This window comes from Micromys minutus, assembly GCF_963924665.1.
Source record: "Micromys minutus genome assembly, chromosome: 7".
NCBI classification, from domain to species: domain Eukaryota; kingdom Metazoa; phylum Chordata; class Mammalia; order Rodentia; family Muridae; genus Micromys; species Micromys minutus.
In genome coordinates this window covers 49,659,238-49,673,680 of record NC_137976.1, presented here as the reverse complement: position 1 = coordinate 49,673,680, position 14,443 = coordinate 49,659,238, and the positions used below count along the sequence as shown (strand labels likewise).

General features: G+C 44.4%; 1 protein-coding gene across 1 annotated transcript in view; it reads left to right on the top strand.

Annotated features, from left to right (window-relative positions):
• USF3 (upstream transcription factor family member 3) overlaps positions 1-12,631 on the top strand; it is a 58,104-nt gene extending 45,473 nt beyond the window's left edge. The window contains exon 7 of the mRNA XM_080919380.1: positions 621-12,631. Within this exon, the coding sequence (XP_080775506.1) occupies positions 621-7,039 (6,419 nt within the window). The 3' untranslated portion in view covers positions 7,040-12,631. The remainder of the gene's footprint in view (positions 1-620) is intronic.
• The last annotated feature ends 1,812 nt before the right edge of the window (positions 12,632-14,443 follow it).

The window sequence follows — 14,443 nt, the reverse complement described above, 5'->3', positions numbered from 1 at the left end:
TGGTTTGTGAGTCAGATAGAGCAGAATTAAGAATTATACCAATCGACCTTGATAAGAACACAAGTGTCCCCCATGAGTGGCTGTGAGGAGATCTAGCTAACATGCCCTGGCCACCCTTGGACTACTACTTTGTCAGGCTGCTTTGAAAAAATGTCCCACAAATGGATGGATTTGAGCTGAGGCCTAGTTAAGAACTAACTCGAAGGGCTGTACCTCAGCATTCTGTGTCATAGTACTAAGAGCCTGTCAGTTGTGGTAACCCTACACCTGGAACCCTGAGCTTTTAGCTTATTAAAAGCACGTTACCAGGAATCAGGCTGTCTCCCCTTGTTTCATCTATTGGCTGTGTTACTGGAAAGGTTTTGATTCAGAACATTGAGATTTCTACACCATAGGAGATTTTCAGATTTTTACCTTTAAAGGTGTAGAGTTTAAAAGGAATTTAAGAGAGGGTTGAGATACCACTCTAAGAAGGAAACCTTGCAGCATCAGGGAGCTCCTGGCTCTGCTGAGGCATCTGAAGGCAAGAATTCAGTGGCTTAGCGCATATAGTTTTGCTTAAGTTGTTATAATTATTGACATTCACTTGTATTTTTACATCTTTATTTCTAATATTTTAGCTGAAGAAATTAAAAAGCTACGGAAACAACTAGAAGAAATCCAAAAGGAAAATGGCCGATACATTGAATTATTGAAAGCAAATGACATATGCTTATATGATGACCCCACAATCCACTGGAAAGGAAATTTGAAAACCTCAAAGGTGTCTGTTGTTATTCCAAGTGACCAGGTCCAGAAAAACATCATTGTTTTTTCCAACGGGAGCCAGCCTGGGGGAAACAGCCAGGGGACAGCTGTTCAGGGAATAACCTTTAATGTTGGTCACAGCATGCAAAAGCAAACCGCCAATGTGGTGCCAGTGCAGAGGACCTGCAAGCTTGTGACTCCTGTGTCTATTTCTGGAATTTACCCTTCTGAAAACAAGCCGTGGCATCAGACTACAGTGTCTGCACTGGCTGCCAACCAGTCTGTTCCCCTGTGTCTTCCCACTGCCGTTTCTACTCAGAACATTCTCGAACTTTCTACTTCTGAAAGCCAATCAAGTGTGCTTGGTGCCACTGGTGGCTCAGTGGTCACCGTTTCAGTTGGCCCTGACCCTCACCAACATTGTTCCTTGAATACATGCCTAAATGATCAAAATGCTTCAGAAAATAACAACACACAGGAAAGCCCCAAATCATCAAAGAAAGCAGTTGCGTGTGTCTCAGGCACCTCCTCCAGCAGTTCAGCAGCTGTCCCCGAGGTGCACTATGAAATCAAGTCCAACCCTGCCATGCAGGGCTTCAGTGCAGAGTCACAAAACACCCTTGTGTCAGTTACCACCACAGTGTGCTCCCAGCCTCGCAGGCCTACAGGTGGCTCTACTCCAGTGAGTGTTAGCAAGACTGCAGAGTCAACAAACACAGCGACAGCGGTGGTACCAGCTCATGCTGCAGTAGCCAAGAGTACCCTCCCAGTGAGCAGTCTTTCTGCAAACCCTTTGGAGGGTGGTTGGACCCTTTCTTGTTCTCTGCCTTCTTCAAGTGTCAGTGCTTCAGAATTAAAAAACATCAACAGCCTTACCCGAATCTCTTCAGCTGGAAACACACAGACAACGTGGACTACATTGCACCTGGCCGGAAACACTATTCAGCCTTTAAGCCAGCCACCATCTTCTGCTTCGACTCCAGCATTAAATGAGTGTGGTACCAGCCCTACTCCAAGCAGCCACAAGCATGTGGCTACGGGCATCACCTTAAATAATTCTCCAATGGATGGGCAGCCAGTTGAGCAGGTAGTGGTAACTTTGCCTTCGTGTCCACCTTTACCTATGCAATCACTAATTGCCCAGCCACAGGTTAAATCTCAGCCTCCAAAAAATATCCTTCCCTTGAATTCAGCAATGCAAGTGATTCAGATGGCTCAGCCAGTTGGGTCAGCTGTCACTGCAGCTCCAGCTAACCAAAACGTCATCATTCTTCAGCCACCCAGCACAACCCCATGCCCAGCAGTGATGAGGGCAGAGGTTTCCAACCAAACAGTAGGTCAACAGATCGTCATCATACAGGCGGCTAATCAGAACCCATTGCCGCTCCTCTCTGCTCCCCATCCTGGTCCTGTTCGACTCCCTGTCAATGGAGCCAGTGCTATAATAGGGTCTCATAATTCAGTACAAAATGTGCCAGCCCCACAGACTTTTGGAGGAAAGCATCTTGTCCACATATTACCAAGACCTTCATCTCTGTCCACATCTAACTCAACACAGGCTTTTTCTGTTACCATGTCAAATCAACAGCAGCCTCAAACCATTTCTTTAAACGGACAGCTCTTTGCTTTGCAGCCTGTGATGTCCTCATCAGGAACTACAAATCAAAGCCCTATGCAAATTATTCAACCCACCACCAGCGAAGATCCAAATACCAATGTTGCCCTGAACACATTTGGGGCTTTGGCTAGCCTCAATCAAAGCATATCACAGATGGCTGGGCAAAGCTGTACACAGTTGTCTATTAGCCAGTCTGCTAATCCTCAGACTCCTGCAAACAGTCAAACCAGCCCCGCTAACTGTGTTTCACTAACAACAACTTTAGCACCTACCATGGCAGCAGAAAAGTCAGCCACTCTATCTACTACTTGCAGTCTTGCAGCAGCTTCCTCAAAAAACACTGTCACTTGTTTGCCCTCTACCATGAAATCAAAAAGGTTGAGCAAAAAGCCAGGTGCCAAGAAACACTTAGCAGCTAACAAGCCAGCATGTCCCCCGAATTCAGTCAGAGAAGTGAGCAAGATAGATGGTCCCAGAATAGACAGCTCAGCAGAGCCATCGTGTAGTGGTGAACTGCTGGACAGCCTCCCTGTTGGCCTATCGTCTGTTGCTGTGGCCCAGGCCAAGAGTGTTAGTATTTCTGCTTCACATTCTGTGGACATTGTCAATTCTGAATCAGTGATCCCGGAGTCTGATCCCAAATCTAAGTCAGCAGAAGACTGTAGCTCATCCTCCCAAGAATCTGAAACAAATGAACAACTTGCATTGGCGCCAGCAAAATCCAAAGATTCTACTCCCATTTTGCAAGAGACATCTCAGGGTACACCACCATGTTCTGTAGCATTGTCTAATGCTACAAAATCCTGTACTTCAGCCAATGTATTGACTCCATCTCCTATTGAATCCCAGAGTTTGGTTTCTCAGGTTTGTGACATGTCATCCACTACAAGCACTTCAAGCACTGACTGTATTTCTGAGGTAGAAATTGTGGTCGAACCTTGTACAGTTCAGCAGGAGTCATTGGATACCATGCAAGCAGCAGGGTCTTTAAAGGGGCAAGGACTAACTATGTTGCTGTCTGACCTTGCTAAAGAAAAGGACCTTCAGAGGTCTTCTCTCTCCATCCAGATGGATCATCCAGACTTTTCTCCAGAAAGTTCTAAGATAGGTGATTCTAATGTTGATTTGCATCCCAAACAGGAACTGCTACTGATGAGCGATGACAGAGATCCAGCACAGCCCCACTCCTGCCTCCCTGATCAGGAGGTTATTCATGGCTCTTTGCTCACCAGTAGGCAGGCTGACTCTCCTATGTCAACCAGCTCTGCCAGTAGTCGTAGTTTCTCAGTTGCATCCATGCTTCCTGAAACAGCTCGAGAAGATGTGACGAGCAGTACTACTACCACATGTGACAGTTGCACCTTTCCAGAGCAAACTGACATTGTGGCCCTTGCTGCGAGAGCAATTTTAGACCAGGAGAGCATTGAGAAGGGAAGGCTTGGCACACAGGCTGATGTGAAAGAGGTTACTCCAAAGCCTTCTGAAACCTCTTTAGAGGGAGACCATCCCTTTAAACCACAGATCCACAAGGAGGCTTGCACAGGACAGGCAGATCCGACACCAAATGAATTTAACTCTCAGGATTCGGTGGAAGTGATAGTCCACAGGCCTCTTGAAAAGCCAAGCTGTTCTCTGGGAATTAAAGCATCAAATGCCCCCTCACAGGTGTCAGCCTCTCAGCCACCAAGTCTCGCCCATCAGAACAGCATCAGCCATCCTCTGGTCAGCTGCACGGGTCTATCGCAGAACTCAGATCAAACTTCTATTCCTGTGACTGTTAATATGACTGTTTCATCCAGTTCTTATGGCAGCCAGCCTCCTGTGCCACCTCTGATGACAGAATATTCCCAGGAACAGCTGAACAGCATGACTAGCTCCATACCAAATCCACAGGTTCAAGAACCACTTTCAAAGCCTAATCATGAAAGTCGTAAAGATTCTGCAAAGCGCACTGTACAGGATGATCTTTTACTGTGTTCAGCCAAACGTCAAAAGCATTGTCAGCCAGCCCCTCTCAGGCTTGAAAGTATGCCCCTGATGAGCCGGACTCCAGACAGCATATCCGATCAAACTCAAATGATGGCGAATCAGATCACCCCCAACTCTTCAAACTCAGTTGTACCTGTTAGCAACCCAGCACATGGAGATGGCCTTACACGGTTATTCCCACCTGGTAACAACTTTGTGGCTCCTGCACTGAGGCAGACGGATGTTCAGTGTAATTCTCAACCTTCAGTTGCTGAGCAGCAGCAGCAGCAGCAAACCCAGGCAGGTCAACACCTGCAGGCACTGCAGCAGCATGTACCACCTCAAGGAGTGTCTCACCTTCACACCAACCATCTGTACGTCAAGCAGCAGCAGCAGCAGCAAGCAGGGCAGTTAAGAGAGAGGCATCACTTGTATCAGCTGCAGCATCACGTGCCTCACGCAGATAATGCTGTCCATTCCCAGCCCCACATTGTTGTGCACCAACAGAGAACGCTACAGCAGGAAGTTCAGATGCAGAAGAAAAGGAATCTTGTTCAGGGCACTCCTACATCTCAGCTCTCCTTACAACCAAAACACCATGGGACTGACCAGTCGAGACCCAAGAGTAGCCAGCCACATCCTCACCATCAACAGATGCAACAACAGCTACAGCAACACTTCGCAAGTTCCCAGCCAGAGAAGAGCTGTGAAAACCCTTCAACTAGCCGGGGCCACCATAGCCATCCCCAGAGCCATCTCAATCAGGATGTTCTACACCAGCAACAGGATGTTGGAAGCAGACAGCAGAGTTCAGCAGTTTCCTCTGACCATGTATCTGGGCATAATCCAATGCAGAGGCTTTTACCATCAAGAGGCTTAGAGCAGCAAATGGTGTCTCAACCAAGTATTGTGACTAGGTCTTCAGACATGACCTGTGCTCCACACAGACCAGAGAGAAACCGAGTGTCAAGTTACTCTGCTGAAGCACTCATTGGAAAGTCGTCTTCTACTTCAGAACAGAGAATGGGCATATCAATTCAGGGCTCCAGGGTTTCAGATCAGCTTGAAATGAGAAGTTATCTTGATGTTCCCAGAAATAAGAGCTTGGCACTTCATAATATGCAGGGTCGCATGGATCATACGGTCACCTCAGATATCCGCCTTTCTGATTGCCAGACATTCAAACCAGGTGCAGCCAGCCAACAGCCCCAGAGTAATTTTGAAGTACAATCTTCAAGAAACAATGAAATAGGTAACCCTGCGCCATCACTGAGAAGTATGCAGTCCCAGGCTTTCCGAATTAGTCAAAATGCTGGTCCACCACCAATAGACCGACAAAAGAGATTATCTTATCCACCAGTTCAGAGCATCCCAGCAGGAAATGCTGTCCCACCAAGGGACAGTGAGAATACATGTCACCAGAGTTTCATGCAGAGTCTGCTTGCTCCTCACCTTGGCGATCAGGTCATTGGGAGTCAAAGGTCACTCTCGGAACATTCAAGGAATACACAATGTGGCCCATCTTCGACAATTGAGTATAATTGTCCCCCAACTCGTGAAAGTGTTCATATCAGAAGAGAGAGTGAAAGTCAGAATAGGGAGAGTTGTGACATGTCTTTAGGTGCAATTAACCCCAGGAACAGCACTTTGAATATTCCTTTCTCGAGTTCCTCTTCCTCAGGGGATATTCAAGGTCGAAACACAAGTCCCAATGTTTCTGGACAGAAGTCCAATCCCATGAGAATTACTGACAGTCATGGGGCCAAGGGCCACATGAACCCTCCTGTCACATCCAACATGCATGGGGTTGCAAGGCCAACTTTGCCCCACCCATCTGTGTCACATGGCAATGCTGACCAAGGGCCTCCTGTGCGGCAGGCTAACTCTTCAGTTGCACAGAGATCAAGACATCCCCTGCAGGACAGCAGTGGTTCCAAAATCCGCCAGCCTGAAAGGAATCGCTCTGGAAATCAAAGGCATAGTAATGTCTTTGATCCAAGTCTTCCTCATCTTCCTCTCTCTACTAGCGGCAGTATGATTCTTGGACGGCAACAACCTGCTGCAGAGAAGAGGGGAAGTATTGTTCGATTCATGCCTGAGAGCCCACAAGTACCTAATGATAATTCAGGTCCTGACCAGCATTCACTGTCACAGAATTTTGGTTTTCCTTTTATTCCCGAGGGTGGCATGAATCCACCAATAAATGCTAATACTTCCTTCATTCCACAGGTTACTCAGCCTAGTGCCGCCCGAGCTCCAGCTCTCATCCCAGTAGACCCCCAGAACACTCTACCTTCCTTCTACCCACCGTACTCTCCTGCTCATCCTACTCTGTCCAATGACATTTCAATCCCTTATTTTTCTAATCAAATGTTTTCCAATCCTAGCACAGAGAAAGTGAACAGTGGAAGTTTAAACAACCGATTTGGATCCATTTTATCTCCTCCCAGACCTGTTGGCTTTGCTCAGCCAAGTTTCCCTCTTCTCCCTGAGATGCCGCCAATGCATATGGCCAACTCTCACCTATCCAATTTTAATATGACATCATTGTTTCCGGAAATAGCGGCTCTTCCTGATGGCTCAGCAATGTCACCTTTGCTTACTATAGCAAACTCCTCTGCTTCTGACTCTTCCAAGCAGTCCTCAAACAGACCTGCTCACAACATAAGCCATATTTTAGGTCACGATTGCAGTTCAGCTGTTTAAATCCAGAGAAACTAACTGTAAAGGTTGAAATGACAACTGTTCTTCTGTATACACTTGTGCGTTGAGAGAGCTTATGTGGGTATGTGTCTTTGTATTGAATAACTGTTTTTCAGTTAACTTTTGTCTGCAAGGAAGCCATGTCAGAGAGGATGCATACACGGGGTTGTCAAACAATCATCTTTCATTTCTGAGTGATGTGCTTTCGTTAATTTTCTAAATGATTTACCTTTCCAAGCTTGATTTGTAATCTTTTATTCCCTAAGTACTAATCAGCCAGAAGTTGAAGAGATCTTGGCATTTGCTTGGTGGTAGGAGGGAACTGAGATTTTAAATTCAGTTGTTGAAAAGTTGTAAAATGGATAATTGAGTTGGTTAAGTTGCAAATCCAGAAGTAAAAGCAACTTAAAAGAAATCATGATTCATCATAGGTGCTTGCTGATGCCAACATCTAACAGCTCTGAACCATGGCAAGTAATGAATTAATAATGAGTTGAATTCCCATAATTAAAAATATCAGGCAGATAGAAAATAAATGAAGTGTTTGATCAGTTGTCATTCCTGAGCTTTGATACAGAGACTTCTTAATTATAATTTTTAATAAGCTACCTAAATTTAATGTCTTGTTCTTCAAAGTAGGGAGCCACATTCTCCTTTAATGTGCCAAAATTCTATAAAGCAAAAGTCTTCCTTAGACAATAAGCCTTAAAAATACAAAGCTAAGACAAAATACAGAAATGTTTTCCGCTTAGTACTTGGGTTTTGCATCAGGCCAAAGAATAACAGCATTTGTGTTGTGGATTTCCGGGAGTCAGTCAGTGGCTAGTGCTTTACCAGTAGAATTGATTTAGTATTCTCTGTTTATTCCATTTATTTGGTCTTGAAATACATTAATTCACAATCACTTAATTGTTAGAACTGCTAAGTAAATACTGTGTTTAGAAGACACTTTGAGCCTTTCAGATACTTCAGAGTAGAGTTTTAAGTTGTCTAAGTTGTCTTAGTCTTTTCATTTGCTGATTATTTATATTAAATATGGCATTGTAAATTACATTATTGTCCTTTATAACAACTATAATAAGAAAATGAATTCATTATTTTTCTTGTAGGTATGAAATGGTGCTTCACAAAAATACATTCACTATGTATGTCTGTGTTCATGAGTGAGTGGGTGAAGAAATGGGTTTTCAAGTAGAGACTGGTCCTCATATTGGAGATGTATGTCATATACACATATTTATCATATGAAACATGATAAATAAATACAATCTTGTCTCAGTTGGAAATGAGCGAATTGGAAATGGCTTTAGGGCTGCAGTCACGAGTGGACAGTTGAGGCTTGCTCAAGCGCAGGTTCTCAATCCTAACTAATGCTGCGGTCCCGCAACATGGTCCCTCACGCTGTGGACTCCCAACCATAAAACTAGTTTCATTGCTACTTTATAGCTGTAATTTTGCTACTCTTATGAATTGTAATGTAAATGTGTGATTTCTGATGGTCTTAGGTGACCCTTGTGAAGTCGTTCAGCCCCCAAACAGGTCACAACCCACAGGTGGAGAGCCCCTGTTCTAAAGCATAGGGAAATATACTGTAGATGTTTAAAAATTCTCTCAAACATTACATCCCAATTGCAGTTCATACCTCCCTCTCCCCCAGATTCAGTTCTCCACCATCTCCCCCCACCCCCAAAAAATGTTCCAACAAAACCCTCATATCCAAGCTGGATGAGGCACCACAATAGGAAAAGGGTCCCACTGTGGATATTTTCTTCAACCCCAATGAATTAGTAATGAATAGTAAAACACAGATTGAATCTTGAGAAGTGAAAGCTAAGGAAAAATTGTATGTACTGGATTTTTAAAAACCTGTTTAAACTCATAACTTTCCATTGTTGCTGCACTGTTAAAAACCGAATCAAGGGAGAGGTACACAGAGTGGGCCTGTTGGATCTGCAGAAGCGAGTCCAGGGACCAGCTGGGGCCTGCTCAGACCAGTTACCACTGAATGCCTTTCTAAAGGCTCAGCAAAAGTTCACCAAACCACTGTTTCTGCTGCCCTTGAGAATCACCCCTGGTGAACAGGCAAACCTGTGTTTCTTTCCTGCACAGTAATCTTAGGGGGGAAAAGAACTTCATGAGTGCATTACTGAATGTGTGAACACCACATTAGGAAAGCTACCGAGGGAGAGCGAACATCTATCAGTTTCTTTTAGGCATAACTATTCTGCATTTTCTTTGTACTTGAAAGGCCCAGTCTGCCAGCTCCACTAAGGGTAGTGTTCTGTGTAGCCAGTCATTCTGTCCCGCCTTCTCTGGGTGGCTGTCTGCCTTTCACATATGTATCCTCACATCATGGTGGCTCTTGAGTTCTGAAGGGGACAGACTTGCTCAGTTTGAACTAAGATGACATGAACAAATTTCAGGTTTGTGTTGTGTTTCTGAGGCCGGGATCTTGCTGTGTTGTCCAGACTGGCCTGGAATTCCTGGGCATAAGCAGGCCTCAGCTTCCTGGGTAGCTGGGATTAGGGGCGCACTCTGCGGAGAAGCACCACTTGAGATTGCAGCTTAAGAGTCCTAAAGCCTGTCGTTACTATGGTGTTAGATTGATTGGCTGACTGCAGCGCAGTTCTGCACTGAGATGACTGTACTGTAATGCTGCCTGGCTCTCGGCTTTTTCTGACCATCTGGAGAGAGATGTAAAGGTCTGTAGATAATTGGGCTCCTGATCACATGCGGCCCTAAACAAAGATACAGTGTATTGTGTGTTAGAGATCATTTCATACATGGGTTCAGGATTCTCACTGTGCTGCTATCTGCTTTAAAAGTCTGGTACCTATGTCGATTATTAAAGCTGCATGATTTGGGGAGGAAACATAAATGACTCCTGTTAATCTCCAGATAAAACTTCTGTTGAAATAATGGCAGAAAACGCAGTAAATTCAGTTGTAAGCTTCGGGTTGTCCTCAGCTTGTTAGCATGACTCTGTAAAATATCTTCACAGATAGCTTTGTAGTTTCTGGAAATACACAAAATCATGTCTACTTCCTAAGTGAGAGTCATTGATTGGATCCTTTCTAACTATTGATCACAGAGTCAGTGAAGGTGCTGGGTTTCTCTCAGCATTCCACAGAAAGTTCTAAGGAAGTGAAGATTTTTAGATTTCTCCTGTAAACTTCAGTGAGTTTGTAAATGTTAATCACAGATGAAGTAAACCCATTTCAATGTTTTTAATAGACGTTGGGTTTGTACAAGTCTTATATTTCTTCAGATGTTATAGATCTGATTTTACTGTAACGGCTCTGAGATGCCAGATGTCACTTCCTCTCTGAGGGGAGGGCAGGATTTCAGGAGTCTGAGGGATCCGAACTCTGGATTGAGAGGTAGAGATGTCTGCTGCAGTCACAGACACAGATCAGAAGTATGCAGAACCGCAGGTTAGCCATTTAAGTCGGCTTTTTAAAAGCACACAGTTATTTAAGCATTTTACCTTTACCTTGTTCTGGCCTTCCAGTATTAGCCATCTCAGAGAGAGGCTAAAACTTACACTCCAAAAAAGAGGTAGAAGCATGTCCAAATGGAAACATTTACAGTGTTAAGAAAGGCCTAGTCTTGCGTCTGTGTGTCTCCTTGGCTTTACCTGCCCTCCCCTCCAGAGCATAGGCTCCTAAGCTCTCTTCAGCTGTCCTACATCAAATAGACGGCATGTCCCCGGCATAGAGCTGTGTCCCAGCATAGAGCTCTCCCTGTGTTCAAATGTGATGGGGCCAGCCCATTAGATCAGTGTGTAATGGTGGGGCCCAGGTTTTACCTTTTGACCACCCCTCTGCCTCTTTCTTAAAGGGCAACAATTCTTCAAAATGCCATTAGTTTAAAGCTTGATTTAAGAGAGTTTTTTTTTATTATTGTTTGTTTGTTTTTTGTATGTGGGAATAACTACATTCCTTGGCTTGGTAGATTTTTTCCCCTGTGGTGGAAGGAAAGGTGAAGGTGGTATCAGAATGGAATAGCCTTCAGTTCATATCCTCAGACACCCTAGAGCCGTGGCAATCCTGTCGTGGGTGCTGACTCCCTGGAGGAAGTGTGCCTGTGGCTGTTACATATTAAGGCAAATGACCAGAGACACTACTGCGCACTTACTCTCTGGTGATTTTGCAATGTGTATATGCAAATTAGTTTCTTTTAGAGATTCTCATTTTCCTTCCCCAAAGTTCTACCAAAAAGCAAGGCCTTGTGTTTGTCCTGCTGACCTGTCTTTTGCTTAGCTGTGTTCTGCATTCCGCTCGTGCTGTGCTGATGTCTGTAGTGAAATCTAAACAGTGAAGTAGCCCCTGTGGGGCTCAGCTCTCGGATGGAGCCAGTCCAGACGGGCTGGGAGACCACACCTAGGACCTTGGGCTCAGAGCGGCTGGTTCTGATGACATGCCTCTGCCCTGGGACTGCACTCTACACGAAACTGTGCCTCCATCCCAGAACATATCACCAGCCAGCCCTGTGTTGCAGCCAAGGCGCTCCAGGGATGGCGCATGCCGTGTAGTCAAACACCTCATAGACAGTGCAGCTGATGCCTCTCACTCTTGCCTTAGCACCCCTGAGCCACCTCTGACAGTCACTGGCGAGTTGTGCAGCTGAACTTAAGCACAGAGCTTGTGTGGCAGGAAGCCCTTCAACATCCTCATTTCTACATTTGCATAAGCTCTACCTGGTAATCTTCCCTTTGGGCACATATATGTTGTCAGGTGCTTCATAAACACAAATCAACTTAGGTTGAGAAGATTGGGCAAATTCTTTTGGATGAATGCATAACCCACCATTAGATTCCACGAGACATGGATAAACCTCTCTTGTAATGTAGCACAGTTTTAAACAAACAAAACCCAATGATTTTTAACTTTTTGGGCCTGATTGTGTGTACAGCTGTACATTCGATATCTAATAGGAAATTAAAGTTGGACCTGTTTAACTTTGTCTTCACATTTTCTGAGATCTCTCTGCCCTCCTGCTCCTGAAGTCTTAAAGTCGTTTTATCTGCTGGGTCTCTGAGCACAGGGCTTGACTATAGTGGTGAGTGTGTGGGGTGTTGAACTGTTATCTTCCAAGAAGGGACCAGACTGCGTGGCTTAAGATGCTGCACTTGTGTTACTGTGAAGAAAAATTCTTCCACTTCCAGCAGGCCCTGTGTGTGTGTGTGTGTGTGTGTGTGTGTGTGTGTGTGTGTGTGTGTGTGCACGCGCGCGCATTTTGGCTTTTTTAAAATGTTGAAAATTGAGAACATGATTAACTTCACAAATTATTTATAGATACACTGGGCATGATGCTTACTGTAGGCAAGCACCCGGGAAATACGAGGTTAGTGCTTCGGTGGTGTGCTATTCTGCCTATGGCCCAGCCAGCGCTCCGCTGGGCACTGTGTCCTCTAACTGTAGACCACCTGGTTTATAATGAAATGGAAATCGATTTGTTTTGTAATGGAATACAGAACAGATGTATAATAGGATCAGGATTGTCCCACACTTGTAAATAAGAATGGGCCCTGTTTATTTTGACATCTTTTTACAAATGCATTGTATTAGGATGTGAATATTCCAAAACATGCTCTTGTTTAAAGTTTTGAAATTTTTATTGTTAAATGTAACATTTTAATGGTTGTAATAATTATTTGTATAGATATGAATATAGTATTTTATTTAAGAAAATAAACTTTGCAATTTTTGCATTGTGAACTCTCTTTTTTTCCTCCCGATTTCACTTCAAATCTGCTCGTTTTGCATCTGAAGTAATATATTTAAGTTTTGCCATCTGTCTGAAAAGATCCCATGACACATTGCTGTTGGGCTTGTGTTTCTAAGTAAATCAGTGATGATGGGGAGGCTAAACTGTTAAAAGAGGCTGCACACCTGTACATTTGTTATAAAAAGTAAACTTAGAATTTCACATATGGAAGAGTGCTGAGTGAGGATTCAGTCTGAATCCTCAGCTGTGTTCACGTGGCAGAGACTAAAGCTTAGCCATCTGACATAGGGTCGGTATTGGGTTGGAATGGTGGCTTTATATGAGAACGTAGCGGCTCTCGCAGAGCGCCCATGGCGGGTGGCTCACACCACCTGTGACTCCAGCTCCAGGGAAACCGATCACGCTCTTCTGGCCTCTTCAGGCAGCTGCCTTCATCTGCTTACCCAACACATACACTTAAAAGTTAAATCTTTTAAAGAAAATCGGGGGACCATTAATGGTGGTACACACCTTTAATCCCAGCATTTGCAGAAGTAGGCAGATCTCTGAATTTGACGCTAGCTAGAGCTACACAGGGAGACCCTGTCTTTAAAAAAAAAAGTTGCGTATTTTACTATGGCTGTATCATCGTAGTTTAAAACTTACAAGCATAATTTATGAAGGGAAAACTGGATTTTACAGTATAAAATGTATATAAAACAACATAAACATGTTGTTTTGTGTAACACTTACATAAACTTTAGATTGTTTGGCTTTTATTTTGTGAGACAGGGTCTCACTGTGTGCCCTCATCAACCTGGAACCAACTGTCCTGCTTAGCCTCTCAAGTCGTGATCACAAGTGCATACCATTATATCTGTAAGGCTGAGGTGTGGCTCTGTGGTAAGGACCCAAGTTTGATTATCTACAGATCCCTACAAATCATTGTATTGTTTGCAGATGGTGTAAAAACAATGCAAAAATGATCAACCCCAAATTCAGAATTAAAAAAAAAAAAGCTTAGGAAAAAGCAAAGCATGATACGAAGAAAAGATTTCAAAGGTAAGGCATCCCCTTGCGTTGGACAAAAGACACTCAGCGGTTGATCTCATTATGCCTTGAGTATTAAGAGTCTGAGGAGCAGAATTGATTGAGTGCACCCACATGCACACTCACATGCACGCAGGCACACACACACAAACAGGGAATTTATTTGATTGGCTTACATGAGGCATGCTGGTCTTTTGCACAGTGGGCAGTCTGTTGAAAGAGCCAAGAGCTGCTCAGTCCAGGCAGCTATATACCACAGCAGTCCTGTCCGGTGCTGGAAGGCTGTTCTTGGAGAACCATTGGTCTTTACTTCATGTTGGAAGGCAGAAGAGGCTGGGCTCCAGTGGCAGCAGAGGATGGTGGCAATAGGGTGGATTCACTCACCAGCAAGGGTGAAGGTAGGCAGGCAAAAGGCCACAGCTTTTCCCTAAAACCCCCTTGTAGCTGGGCCCCCACCATAAAGTGTCTTCCACCTGGGTGAGGGTCTCTCCCCACAGTTAATGATTTTAGAAAATACTCTAGTAGGCCTGACCAAAGGAGCGTCTCATAGCTAATCCCAGAGCTCATCAAGTTGACAAGGCTAGCCATCGCCTCTAGTCTTTGTCTTGTCCTGTGTTGACTTTGTCACCATGACAAGTACCTGAGATA